We start from the raw sequence: 15139 nt of genomic DNA on the forward strand, positions 1-15139 counted from the left end.
GTCTGTCATTTCATTGGCATCACATTGACTGTTCGTCCAGGATCTTATGGTCACATCGAATCAGCCTTTAAATGATCATTTCCTTTTGAATAAAAAATGTTGTTGAACTTTTGATGTTAAAAGGTTTTATATGGTTTCTTGTCAGCCAGTTCGGTAGCCAGCGCTGCTCGATTGTATACCAGTACAACCAGTGTGAGGCATGGTGTTTACATACAGATGTGTGTTTAGTGGTCACTCAGGCTCTGCTCCAGGGTCCTGGCGATTTCACTGATGTAGTGTTCCCTCCAGGTCTCACATATGATGCATGACGATATACACCACTACAGTCTCCCTGCAGGGATGCTGCTTTACTCCTGATGTACCAGCAGAGAGCTTGAGGTGTTGTTTGCAGTCAGTGCTGACTTCCTGTTGAATGAAGTCAAGACAAGCAGTCAGTTGCTGACTGGAGAAAGCTCAAAGATGAGATTTACAAAGACAGAGACAAGGAGCTCCCTTTAATATGTGACCACATGTTGTCATGCTTAGGTCAACATACACAGTGGACCTTGAGTTGAGATTATTTTGGTCCACACAAACTGATCCCAAGGTGAAGAATACGTTTCCATATAAACTCCTCGTTGAAACACGCAGTGCTTTATTTAATCATGATTACTTATGTTACAAATGGCCCTGCACTACTTTCCTTCTAAAGGCTTTTATTTTGGATTAATTGGAACGGAAGTGTGTTACTTAATGTTACGTACTTGACTGTAATTCCTCCGCTGATCTGTTTTCTGTGTAGCGAGGTGGACATCACCAGAGGGCTCATCATGGCACCACTTGGACTAAAAGCTATTGTTGGAGAAAGTAAGTGTATTTTATGTATTAGAATAATAATCCCCGTTTGATTTAATGAGCATTATTCCAAAATCATGTAAAGTATTGTTGAGGCATGGAGGGCTATCCCCTTCACCAAACCGAGGTATGAGCGCTGCTTGCATTATGTAACCGTTCTGCTTATTGACTGTAACATGGGTCAGTGCAGATCTTGGTAACAGTGTTTTTTTATTATCATCATTTTGGGAATTTTGATGCGTAAAACACGCACAGATCCATCCGAGCCATGCAGCTCGCCAAATGGTAGTTTCTCCAGATTGTAGTGTCAGTGATATGAATCACAAATATGAATCTGTCCGGTGGTGTTCTCGTTCGACGACGTTTCTAGCCTTCATTGACGTGTATAGTATGAGGGCACGGAGTCCTGCTTTGGTGTAAATCCTGCCTGCTAATCTGTGTCTGTGCGGATTAAGAGCTTGACATCATTTTCAGAGGAGAGGCGCACGAGGACAGAATCAACTCCAAAAGCAACTGTAACAAGTAAACAAATGTGTGTTTCTACTGTCTGCAGCATCTCAACACCAGCATAGAGCAGTCCATTATCAAACATCAGTCTTTATTATAATGTCGAGATAGATTCAGTCCGGTCACTTCCATCTCACGCAAACCTCTCCGCTCACTCAAACAAATCCAATAGAATTTGATGACGATTTTTCTTTCCAGGTTATAACAAATCACGAGAGTGAAAAGTGTCGGAAAATATTCATGGCTGCAGTTTTACATTTTAGTTTCAGTGTTTGATTAGAGCAGGGGTGCCCACACTTTTTCGGCTTGTGAGCTACTTTTAAAATGACCAAGTCAAAATGATCTACCTGCATTAAAAATGCTGAATATCTATTTATACATATATACACTGAGTATACTTTATATTTACAATATATGTTGGCGTACCTTGCATAACTGCATGAACCCTCATGGCACAATACAATTCTGTACATTGTTGGTCATTACCTTACTCTGATGACTTGCACTGAATGGGATTGGCCAGAGTTGCACAGTCCGGACAGCAGCTGCTGGTATCCGCCTCAAGCAGACTTCATATGATCATCAGTCATGGTGGAACGGTGTTTGGACTTAATGTTCTTCATGTGGGAAAAGGCTGACTCACATACATGAGTAGAGCTGAATAATGCAGTCAGGAAGGTATCACATGTCCTCATGTTTGGGGACTTTTCCTTTGTGAGAAACTGTCCATGAGCCCTGGACTTCAGCTGAATGTCAGCTTGCAGTGTTAACATCTCATCCTCCACTCCAGACGAGTTCAGGTGAAACAGCGTTGACATTTTTGATGCGAGTGAATCAACCTCAATATCTTCCTGAAATGTGCAGCACATAAATGTAGCAACTGGCTCGAGTAAAGCAAAGTCTGGAAAGCGTTTGTCAAACTGCTCTGTGTAGCGCGCACTCACACGTTACGCACACGCCTTCCGTTGAGTCTCCAGGTCTGATGCGAGGTTTTGGAAGTTTCCCAAATCATGGCGCTGCAGCTTTAGCTTCTTTAGTAGAAATAAATTGGAAGGCTAACTAATTAGCTCGCCGGAGTTTTGCAGTCGCTCGCGCGGTTGACCGCGCATACGTGGTGACCCGTGTGTTAGAACATCAAGTGACAAATGCCATTCGGACATCTCATTGTTTTTGAATGGTATGCCATCTACCCGCACTACCTCCGCGATCGACGTATTGGGCACCCCTGGATTAGATAGTTCCTATTTCCAATAAAACACTCTTTTATGTTGGTTAACTATTGACCTCCTCATCACTCACATCTTCATCAGAGAAGGAAAAGAGAAGACACGAACAAGGAAAGCAACAGTCAAAGAAAATCAAAGAAATAAGTTAATAACAGAAATACATCTGTAGAATTGAAAATGCAGCGCACGGTAGAGTACCTGCTCTGAATGGAGCATGCAGCACACCCACTGAGAAACATCTCGGTGGGTACCTTTATGTTGTTCAGATTTAAATCAACTTGATTATCCCACATGGGGAAATGATTTTGGTCCAGTGCTCCAGACATGAGGACACCATGAAGTCCATAATAAACACAATTCAAAACATTAGAATAACACACAATAAGCCCACAACACACTCAAAAATGAAGCACATTTGATCATATCTTTGTGGTAGGCTATTTGTCCTCCAGTGTGATTGGACGGCTTGTTAAAAGTGACAGTGACGAGGAAAGTTTTTCACCCAAACGTGACATTTTTTTAGCTCATGGTGACTTGAAAAAATGTGAAACGTGCTCAATGCAGAATAGAAGCTCTGCACCTTGTCATGATGCTGTATTTGCTGCATAGTGTAAAAATGCAGCGCACACATTGCAAATAAAGAAATGCACTGGACTCAAGAGAGAATGCTTTGGTGGACACAAGGCCAGGAGAACTGCACTACCTTCTGTTATTCTGTTATCAAAGGAGAAGATCAGGAGAACACCGCACACATACGGTCACGGGCTAACTGCCGATGACTACATGGCTCTCTGTATTAAACACGTTCTCATTCCCAACTCGTCAAATACCAATGATTGGTCTGTGGCCCAAGTCTTCAAACTGTGACACGTGGTGGGGACAGCAGATGGGCAGACTGTCAGGATTACTTGCCGACGGATGAGCTGGACGTCTCCACCTGCAACTTCCCTGACATTCTGAATGAGGAACGCTGTGAGGGGCAAGAGTCGGCTCTCTCCATAGCGGGTTCTTTTTCTGGCTCTATACCTCCTAAAAGACTAAAAGGCAGACACGTCATGGTGAGGAGTGACAAACTGACAGCGACAACGTACCGCAACCATCAGGGCTGCGTGTGCTCAGCCCGGCTGCTGGAAACAACCGGGAGCCTTTTGCTGTGGTCTCACAGCCACTTTCTCTCCATCAGAGCGGTGGACATCATCAAGTCAATCTGGTGGCACCAGAACACACAACCGCGTCATGGTTGCCAAAGCTGGTGCAGCTGCTAGCAGGAAAGCTGGGGCAGCTTCCATGGTGCAGAGATGCACTTTCACAGCTGGACATCTCCTCCCTCCTCCTCCTGGAGACAGGCCAGGCCTCTCGTGTTAACCTTCAATCATTGGTAAATAAGGATTTGGCCCGATCTACAGTGGAAGCGAATGCTAGACAGATATTGATAGTTACGTTATTAATCCTATCTGCCACAGCAGCCTCTTGTTGTTCATCCTGCCTGTGAAGCTTCTTGTCTCACTAACACCTCCACTTAATCCTGTTGACCAATTGGATAAACAGGAGCATTCACACGTGTTGTCATCACCAGCTTCCCTCAGTCACACGGCTCCTCCTGACTGGAGGAGGTGGCATGTGAAATATCTGATTCACCTTTGTGGAAATGTTCTTTTATAAATCGTATCAACTTGTTTTTTAAATCTGTGACAGAGATATATCTCATTTAAAGATATTGAGATGAGCCACAAAGCATCTTACTGTCATGATAACGTGCTCATGACACTTTAGGAGCAGCTCTTCAAGTCACTGTGGCTCTCGACTGATCCGCGACATATTGACTTATTGTTGTAGGATGTGTGTGTGTACTCATCTGTGTGTGTGTGTGTGTGTGTGTGTGTGTGTGTGTGTGTGTGTGTGTGTGAGTCAGTGACGCTGCTTCCCTGTGACGTCACATCCGCTCACACAGAATCGGCTCAGAGGTAGCGGTGGGGAGCAGTGGAGGGTAAGAGGATTGCCAGGATTGGCAGATTAGAGGCAGTGATTGCAGTGGGCTGGTCCCTCCTTGTGCAGTGGGCTGGTCCCTCCGTCTTGTGCAGTGAGCTGGTCCCTCCTTCATGTTCAGTGGGCTGGTCCCTCCGTCTTGTGCAGTGAGCTGGTCCCTCCTTCATGTTCAGTGGGCTGGTCCCTGCGTCTTGTGCAGTGAGCTGGTCCCTCCTTCATGTTCAGTGGGCTGGTCCCTCCGTCTTGTGCAGTGAGCTGGTCCCTCCTTCATGTTCAGTGGGCTGGTCCCTCCGTCTTGTGCAGTGAGCTGGTCCCTCCTTCTTGTGCAGTGAGCTGGTCCCTCCTTCTTGTTCAGTGGGCTGGTCCCTCCGTCTTGTGCAGTGAGCTGGTCCCTCCTTCTTGTTCAGTGGGCTGGTCCCTCCGTCTTGTGCAGTGAGCTGGTCCCTCCTTCATGTGCAGTGGGCTGGTCCCTCCTTCATGTGCAGTGGGCTGGTCCCTCCTTCTTGTGCAGTGAGCTGGTCCCTCCTTCTTGTGCAGTGAGCTGGTCCCTCCTTCTTGTTCAGTGGGCTGGTCCCTCCGTCTTGTGCAGTGAGCTGGTCCCTCCTTCATGTGCAGTGGGCTGGTCCCTCCTTCTTGTGCAGTGAGCTGGTCCCTCCTTCTTGTTCAGTGGGCTGGTCCCTCCGTCTTGTGCAGTGAGCTGGTCCCTCCTTCATGTGCAGTGGGCTGGTCCCTCCTTCTTGTGCAGTGAGCTGGTCCCTCCTTCTTGTGCAGTGAGCTGGTCCCTCCTTCATGTGCAGTGGGCTGGTCCCTCCTTCATGTGCAGTGGGCTGGTCCCTCCTTCTTGTGCAGTGAGCTGGTCCCTCCTTCATGTTCAGTGGACTGGTCCCTCCTTCTTGTGCAGTGAGCTGGTCCCTCCTTCATGTTCAGTGGACTGGTCCCTCCTTCTTGTGCAGTGAGCTGGTCCCTCCTTCTTGTGCAGTGAGCTGGTCCCTCCTTCTTGTGCAGTGAGCTGGTCCCTCCTTCATGTGCAGTGAGCTGGTCCCTCCTTCTTGTTCAGTGGGCTGGTCCCTCCTTCTTGTTCAGTGAGCTGGTCCCTCCTTCTTGTGCAGTGAGCTGGTCCCTCCTTCTTGTTCAGTGGGCTGGTCCCTCCTTCTTGTTCAGTGGGCTGGTCCCTCCTTCTTGTGCAGTGAGCTGGTCCCTCCTTCTTGTGCAGTGGGCTGGTCCCTCCTTCTTGTTCAGTGGGCTGGTCCCTCCTTCTTGTTCAGTGGGCTGGTCCCTCCTTCTTGTTCAGTGGGCTGGTCCCTCCTTCTTGTGCAGTGAGCTGGTCCCTCCTTCTTGTGCAGTGAGCTGGTCCCTCCTTCTTGTGCAGTGGGCTGGTCCCTCCTTCTTGTTCAGTGGGCTGGTCCCTCCTTCTTGTGCAGTGGGCTGGTCCCTCCTTCTTGTGCAGTGAGCTGGTCCCTCCTTCTTGTGCAGTGGGCTGGTCCCTCCTTCTTGTGCAGTGAGCTGGTCCCTCCTTGTTCAGTGGGCTGGTCCCTCCTTCTTGTGCAGTGAGCTGGTCCCTCCTTCATGTGCAGTGGGCTGGTCCCTCCTTGATGTGCACTGGGCTGGTCCCTCCTTCATGTGCACTGGGCTGGTCCCTCCTTCTTGTTCAGTGGGCTGGTCCCTCCTTCATGTGCACTGGGCTGGTCCCTCCTTCATGTTCAGTGGGACAGACGGGGCCGATGCTTCAACCCCAGGGACATCAACACTAATGCTGGATTCTGTCTTCAGCTTGACTGACATACCTCCTTATGATATTCTGTCTCTAATAGATTCAAGCCTGTTATTGGTGATATGTCAGTGCATATGTATGGTTTAGTTGCTGTGGTGTTGTTCCCTGCTTTCTGATTACGCTGCAGCTGAGCAGGCGTACTCTGTACTTGTACAATCAGGGTTGCACGAGATTGTGTGTGTTTGTCATTTGTTGCACGTGTGTTCAGTATGTTAGAGTTGTTATGGTCAAGGCTGTCACAAGAGGAGCTCAGTAATTAGGTGTTTGTCCTCCTGCCACATCATGTATCTTAAATATTAAGAGAAACGGCGGTTTAATCATTACAGTTTTCTAGCACATACACAGTGCATAGTAGGATGAAAGGGACTCACTGATTGTCTTTGCTTTGGGGATCTCTGTGAATCTGGCTGCGCTAGAGTCAACATTACAACAGACAACATCAGTACAAAGAGCCGCTAACTAATCTCTCCTGAGTGGAATTGATGAAGTTGTTTGGAATTTGAATGAGAATCACATTCAACGATCCCACAGTTATACATTCTGTTATAAAAGCAGTCAGTACGTTTACATAAAGTCAGAACTCCTGTAATAATTCTGCTGACACAATTTATTTTGACAGTCAGGTAAAGTGGTTTGGAGATTTGCTTGAAGAGGTCGTTCATGTTTTGTCTGAGCGATGTGCTCCAGTCGGCTGCATTCAGCACAAACAGAGAGAAGCATCAGCACGGGAGCTAAGCTACGTAGCGCTGTGGGTTAGAGCAGCAACAGACAGTGTTCTACCAGCTACCCATAATCAATGAATATCAGTTCATGTGTATGCTCTATGCTGTATATACAATATCTTCTGAAGGGGAACTGAAGTGCATCTCCAAAGCGGGGGCGTGTAGTGTAGGTAATACACTGACTGTACGTCATACAAGCCCACTTAAAAACAGCCAACTGTCCCTTTAATGTAACAGCAGCAGACGCTACGGCGTTCCTGAATATGAATCTGTGTGGAGTAGCTCATTCAGAAGCAGAGAAGCTCATTTAAAGTCAGGATTGAATAATGAATCATGGCATCAAAAAGCAAGAGAGTGCAGATAGAACACACATATCTCTGCTGCTGGTGGCCACAGGTATTCATCTGACCAATAACGTGTTAAATGTAAAGGCTGTGAACATGATCTACAGTACGGAGGTGCACGTATCACAGTGTTCTCTCTCCACTGTGCACCCTGAGCTTCGGTCGAGCCTTGAAGAGAAACTCAGACTTGCAGCAAAAGGGTATTAGAACTGAAACAAAAAGAATCAACAAGAAAACTACTAAACAATACAAATAGATTGATCAGATGGGAATGGATGCAATTCAGTTCAGGACGTTGGGCGTGGTCACCTGGGCATGCAAAGCCTTTTGTTTGGACCTCGTAAGGCAGAGTGATCTGAGCGTATTTCCCTCCCTAGTCTCCCTAGTCTCCATAGTCTGCCTAGTCTCCCTAGTCTCCCTAGTCTGCCTAGTCTCCCTAGTATGCCTAGTCTCCCTCGTCTCCCTAGTCTGCCTAGTCTCCCTCGTCTCCCTAGTCTCCCTAGTCTGCCCAGTCTCCCTCGTCTCCCTAGTCTCCCTAGTCTGCCTAGTCTCCCTAGTCTGCCTAGTCTCCCTCGTCTCCCTAGTCTGTCTAGTCTCCCTCGTCTCCCTAGTCTCCCTAGTCTGCCTAGTCTCCCTAGTATGCCTAGTCTCCCTCGTCTCCCTAGTCTGTCTAGTCTGCCCAGTCGCCCTCGTCTCCCTAGTCTCCCTAGTCTGCCTAGTCTCCCTAGTATGCCTAGTCTCCCTCATCTCCCTAGTCTGCCTAGTCTCCCTCGTCTCCCTAGTCTCCCTAGTCTGCCCAGTCTCCCTCGTCTCCCTAGTCTCCCTAGTCTGCCTAGTCTCCCTAGTCTGCCTAGTCTCCCTCGTCTCCCTAGTCTGTCTAGTCTCCCTCGTCTCCCTAGTCTCCCTAGTCTGCCTAGTCTCCCTAGTATGCCTAGTCTCCCTCGTCTCCCTAGTCTGTCTAGTCTGCCCAGTCTCCCTCGTCTCCCTAGTCTCCCTAGTCTGCATAGTCTCCCTAGTATGCCTAGTCTCCCTCGTCTCCCTAGTCTCCCTAGTCTGCCTAGTCTCCCTCGTCTGCCTAGTCTCCCTAGTCTCCCTAGTCTGCCTAGTCTGCCTATAACCTGCAGTAATGTTTTTCTCTTTGGCTGGATGTTCACTGGATCCAGAGACTCCAGTTTTTGTCGCCTAATCCCAACATTTGTTTGAAATCTGTGCTGAGCGACCCGAAGAGAAGTGAAGCTGAGCGAAACATTAGTGTCCATGCACACACTTAGTATCCATGTACACACTTAGTGTCCATGCACACACTTAGTGTCCATCTACACACTTAGTATCCATCTACACACTTAGTGTCCATGCACACACTTAGTGTCCATGTACACACTTAGTGTCCATGCACACACTTTGTGTCCATCTACACACTTAGTGTCCATGCACACACTTTGTGTCCATCTACACACTGAGTATCCACGCACACACTTAGTGTCCATGTACACACTTAGTGTCCATGCACACACTTAGTGTCCATGCACACACTTGGTGTCCATGTACACACTTAGTGTCCATGCACACACTTAGTGTCCATGCACACACTTAGTGTCCATGTACGTACTTAGTGTCCATGCACACACTTAGTATCCATGCACACACTTAGTGTCCATGTACACACTTAGTGTCCATGCACACACTTAGTGTCCATCTACACACTTATTATCCATGCACACACTTAGTATCCATGCACACACTTAGTGTCCATGCACACACTTAGTGTCCATGTACACACTTAGTGTCCATGCACACACTTAGTGTCCATGCACACACTTAGTGTCCATGTACACACTTAGTGTCCATGCACACACTTAGTGTCCATGTACACACTTATTGTCCATGCACACACTTAGTATCCATGCACACACTTAGTGTCCATGTACACACTTAGTGTCCATGCACACACTTAGTATCCATGCACACACTTAGTGTCCATGTACACACTTAGTGTCCATGCACACACTTAGTATCCATCTACACACTTAGTGTCCATGTCCACACTTAGTGTGACTCTTTGCTTTTGCTTGTGATGGTGAATCGATCCTGGTCTGATTACATTATACTGATAATCATGACTGTGTCATGTGAAACCCAGGTTTCAGGTGTATGTCTAAATCAAACTGAAATAACTTTGTCCTTCTCTACAGAGATAATGAACAATGTCATCAAGAAAGCAAGAGAAAAAGGGAAGTGGAAGGTAAGGGTCCTGTTATCCTCATCAAGTGTGGCATCATTCCCCTTTGATCTTGAGATGGGATATGAATAAAACCACTTAAGATGTCGACATCACATCCTCATGAAGGCCCCTGCTGTGTGTGATTATGTTACAGGTGCTGGTGGTGGACAAGCTGAGCATGAGGATGATCTCGTCCTGCTGTAAGATGACAGATATCATGTCAGAGGGAATCACCAGTAAGTACCACAGTACACAGTAAGGTCACTGAAGGTGAATTGTGTTGCAGCTGTGACATCAGTTCAGTCAAATGTAGAGCAAGTAACGACCACAAGCATACAGGCTAGACTATTCTAGACTGTTCAGTTGAAGTCTTTTTGGATATTCATGTTTTGTTGAAGCAGTGGATCACATTTGATCACGTGTATAGATCTAGAATGTGCTGTAACTCTGTAATGTTCATTCTGTACACATGACATCTATCACACTTCATCCTGGTAGAGGATCCTCCTCTGTTGCTCTCTGAGGTTTCGTCCTCTTTTCTCCCCGTGAAAGAGGGTTTTTGGGGAGTTCTTCCTGTTCTGATGTGAGGGTCAAAGGTCAGAGGATGTCGTATGTGTACAGATTGTAAAGCCCTCTGAGGCAAAGCTGTGATTTTGGGCTATAAAAAAATGAATTGAATTGAATTGAACCTCTGACCCATGCGTGTGCATGTTATTGAGACGAGGGAGATAGGACGCAGACAGCGAGGCGGTGAATAGAAGCCAGAACGAGAAATGACATGTTCATACAGTCATTACCCTTCATATCACACGCTTCTTATAGATCCACTTCATCCTCAACTTTGGAACCAGCAGTGTTATTCGTGCTAGTTTTGATGAGCCACAACTATTCCATAAGCACCTTTCAATGCTCAAAGATATAGAGCAGCTCAAATATCAAATCGAATCCATCTCAACATCTCATCAGCACTGTCTGCAGACCAGAGCACAGAGTAGAGCGCAGACGACCAACACTGTGGAGCAGCTGATGACATTATCATCACAGCGTCAGCATTTTTCAATAATATCTTAATATATATGTAAATGAAAACTATCATTGAGCAACGAGTCAGTCTGGTGACTGTAAACAGTATTGCAGTGACACGTGTACTGATGGATGCACTGGCTCTGTTTATGGGAAAACAAGGAGGGCACGGTTGTTCAGGCACCAGCTCACACACAAGTACCTCCATCTCTGTCTCAGAAAGTCTATGCATGTTCATAACACAATAAAGAATTCAAACACGTCCAGATGAGGACCTGAATCCATCACCACCACTAAATACACATCTACAGGAGGTTTCCTCTGAACAGGGGGTTTGTGGGTTTAGTTGCTCTTGTAACATTCCGTCTAATATCATATGGAACCAAATCCATCAAAGTTTTACACAACTAGTCTGCAGCACACAGTTGGTACAGTTCCCCTGTAGGTGGCAGACTTGAGAAGCTGCTGTTGAGCAGCTCCTGAGGGCAGCAGCTAACAGCTCTCACACACGTTCTGTAGAGAATGCACATTCTAGTTTAGAGCTGTAACCAACACACATCCGCGATCCGCTCACTAAAATCGCATGCACACCTTTCAGCCAATCACAATTGAAAGATCCCAGTGGCCATGGTGTGAATGTAAAGCCTCTTTCACCAAATAGTGACATGTTCCTTTAAAACAGGATCATTATTTCAACCAGAAAGAAACATCTGGGTCAGAGCGCTGGCACCAACTCTAAACACTCAACAAAGATGGCATTAGGTTTGACTCGGAGAAGTCTTTTGCCTTTTTCAACATTATACCAGACCTTAAGTCTCCATCTGTTCTATGGACCAGACTGGCATCAAGCACCAATCACAGAGGCTGCGACTCCTTCTGGGGGAAGGAATGCTCGGCGACTGCAATGTAAGGAGAGAAATAGGAAAATGCTAAAAAGACTGTTTCACTGAGATTTGAGGCACATTAGATACGTGAGTATTTACTGACAGTGTGGCAAATGTCTAAATCTATCAATCAATCAACATGTATTTGTGTAGCACATTTTAAAATACAACACAGGTTGCCCAAAGTGCTGCACATACAGTAGATAAGCAGTCATACAATCAAAGACTGGATTAATAACAGCAAGTGATCACAAATCACACAAAGTGCCGTGTTAAGTGATGCTTGTGACATCACAGTAATACAGCGTAGACGCATCAAACCTTTGTCTCACAGTAAATCTCAGAGAAACAGCTCTTAGCTGCTTTGTTATTTACAGACAACGTAGCCCAATGAACTGCGGTGAGTCACTCAAATAGATGTAGATGTCCGGTTAACATCGGGCCATCGTGGTTGAGCTGTCTGGATGTGAGCAGACTGAAGGGGGTGACGGTACACCGACCAACCTTCAGTTAACGAGGTATCCCCACTGCTCAGGTCCAGTCATGATGGTTAGACAAGATTAGTCTCCAACACACTTCCTATGACTCCCATGTCTATGACACATTATAAACATACTTCATAATGCCTTCTAATCTGCATACAGCACTCTATGGATAAACAGGTAAATAGAATTGTTTCAGGTATCATCTACAGTTTCAGTGGCTTTAGAGTTTAGAGTTTTTGGGGAAAAATGTGTTTATTAAATTGTTCATCAAAAAGTTGTGTCAGAGTGAAATACTCAGTTTCTGTTTTGACACATTAAAAAACACATTCACTCCAATCAGTTTGTGTCTTGATATATTTAACCTCTTAAATCCAGCTGCTGGGTGAGGGGTGACCTTCATGATTTCAATCAGGAGAGACTTGTTTCATAATTTAACAATGAGTTATTATACAAGCGTCAAATATGAAAAGTGCAAAGTCTTTGGCGATTGGACTCCATCCTGAAGTACTATCACCGAGGGTAGGGATACTGAGGTCCAACAGGCCTAATCCCCCCTGGAGTCCAGACACTGGTGGTGGTGATGAAAGGAGTCGCTGAAATCTGATGAAGAATCAGGAGCCCGACTGTGATGCTGACTGGAGGCGACTGGGGTGGAGGCGGGTTGCATCTGTGTAGCTGAAATGACAACTGACAGCAGCAGAGAGGAGAACACTATTTAAAGTTTGACAGCAACGATATGATTGGCTTGAGGAACCGGTGTGCAGAATCTGGTTGGGTACTTAAAAGTGCACGCCCCCAATCAGCTGATAGAGTAATTACAAGGAGAGGAAAGACAGAGATTACTAGTGAGTGTCTTCCTGACTGAACTTGCGCATGAGCTACATAAAACCATTATAATGTATTACAGCTAGAGGAACTATATACATTAGATCCTGTGATATTATATATATATATATATATATATATATATATATATATATTTATATATACACTAACATACTGCCCTGACTATTACTGGCACCAATTAAGAGAAAAGGTTAAAACTATTCTTCAAATGACGCTCAACAAAGACATATTTCAAAGCTTGATGTTACATTTGACAGACATCTCAGCAGCCTTTGAATGTTTCAGTGTTTTAAAATAAGTGTTGGAAGTCGAGGACGGTCCCCGTCCTCTGAGCAGGGTTCTGCAGGGTTCTGCAGGGTTCTGCAGGGCAGAGAGTGAAAGCTTAGTTCAAGTGTAATCAAGCTAAAAGCTGAGTTGTGATTGTTGTTTTCCTGTTCTCTCCAGTTGTAGAAGACATAACCAAGCGCCGTGAGCCTCTGCCCAGCATGGAGGCCATCTACCTGATCACACCCTCAGATGAGGTAAGTGGTTCAGGAGCACACTGATCAGATCACATCACCTCCAGTAACACAATCACACCTGAAGCTGTACAGTCACAGTGTGATCTGCTGCCCACTAAGCAGCTGCACTGCAGCAGTTGGGCTTAAGGGCCTTGCTCAAGGGCAGCTCAGTGGTGGTAATAAGGGAGGGGCAAGCGTTGCTTTTCACTTTCCCACCAAGCCGGGGAACCGACGCCCCTCTATCACCAGCTTGCTCCTCTGTCCTTCAGGCCACCACCGCCCCGGTGCTCTTTTAACAGTCATCTTGTGGGTTTTGTTCAATATTTCGTTGAAGAATTTTTTGAACAGAATGAAGAATTGTTCTTCCATTTTACATCACTTCATGAGCTGAAACATGTTTCTTTGCTGTCTCAGTCTGTTGAGGCTCTGATTGATGACTTCAGAGACCCGCAGTGTCCGAGGTACCGCGGAGCTCACGTCTTCTTCACCGACAGTGAGTCAATCCACTCTGCCATCAATGATAACTTAAATAACTACGGTACACCTTCATCCCCATACAAGAAGTAAACTGCTTAATCATAATCTGATATTTTGCCATAAAAGTAAACATTGTTCAGTTGCTCTTCCATGAATCTTAGAACAGCCACAGATGTCTGCTTCTCTTTGACTGATGAACACAGCAGCAATGTGTGGCTGCAGGGTCACTGGCTTAGACATCAGCCTACAAAACCTATGGATCCTATAAAGTAGACCTAATCTGAAAGGGACCCAACAACAGGCAGACCTGATCTGAACTAACAGTGTGGTGGACAAGAACAGACCTAAACGCTGACCTGAGAGCAGCGTTCATCTCCACCAATCAACCAGCAGCCTTGAGGAGAACCTGTGTGCTCTGCTGTAGGATCCCAAACATCTCTGTGTTGCTGGATCTGACTGTTCCCATGAACCTCACGTCACACTTTGTAGGCTTCTGTTTAAAAGTCTGTCTTCCAGGTCAAGCTGAAATGACTGATGACATCATCAGGGCTGTGTTTTTCTCATTAACACCAGACATTATACAACTAGTTGTGTAGTACTCCCTGTGAGTATTACACTGACCTTTATGTAGAAACAACCTTATGTTATCTATCAACAAGAGGTGCATTCTATGTCTTCTGATTTGATTGACGTAACGTTGACATCATTCTGTGCAGCTGCTTCCTCACTAAGCCACCGGGTTATTCTGTGATTCTCACCAGCGATCCCAGAAACTCTGTTTGGACTTTTGACCAAATCACGCGTCTCCAAAACCATGAAGGCCTTGACTGAGATCCACATCGCCTTTCTGCCCTATGAATCTCAGGTAAGACGTCATGAAGACCGGGATCATACCACGTCTGCTCATCACTGTCGACCACAGGATGTGGTTCGGATGGATTTCAGTCAGTGCGTAGAGCCTGCAGACAAACCTGTGTTTTCATTGTAAGATGTGGTCTACGCATTCCTACTGCATCATTTGAACCCTGTGTGTGTGTGTGTGCGTGTGTGTGTGTGTGTGTGTGTGTACTGGTCATGGACATGTTGGAGGAAGATGGATACAGTAAGACAGAAATGTCTCATCAATCAATCAATCAAGGCCAGGAGAGGTCATGAATTACAGCACTGGTACAAGGTCACAAAGATGTCATCTGACAGAACATCTACTCGTCTTCATTTCATGTTGCGATGCATGTAGCAAATGTAATATCTCATATGAACCAAATATGACTTTTAGAACTGATAGTGAGGTCATGGAAGGGAATGCATTCTGT

General features: G+C 46.0%; 1 protein-coding gene across 1 annotated transcript in view; it reads left to right on the forward strand.

The window, feature by feature from the left end:
- Positions 1 to 809: 809 nt before the first annotated feature.
- LOC306778560 (syntaxin-binding protein 1-like) overlaps positions 810 to 15139 on the forward strand; it is a gene marked incomplete at both ends in the record, with an annotated part of 31734 nt that continues 17404 nt past the window's right edge. Inside the window, 6 exons of the mRNA XM_079270102.1 lie at positions 810 to 846; positions 9583 to 9632; positions 9766 to 9847; positions 13294 to 13370; positions 13764 to 13842; positions 14588 to 14691. Of these exons, the coding sequence (XP_079126228.1) occupies positions 810 to 846; positions 9583 to 9632; positions 9766 to 9847; positions 13294 to 13370; positions 13764 to 13842; positions 14588 to 14691 (429 nt within the window). The remainder of the gene's footprint in view (positions 847 to 9582; positions 9633 to 9765; positions 9848 to 13293; positions 13371 to 13763; positions 13843 to 14587; positions 14692 to 15139) is intronic.

This window comes from Melanostigma gelatinosum (assembly GCF_949748355.1).
Source record: "Melanostigma gelatinosum genome assembly, chromosome: 6".
Lineage (NCBI taxonomy): Eukaryota > Metazoa > Chordata > Actinopteri > Perciformes > Zoarcidae > Melanostigma > Melanostigma gelatinosum.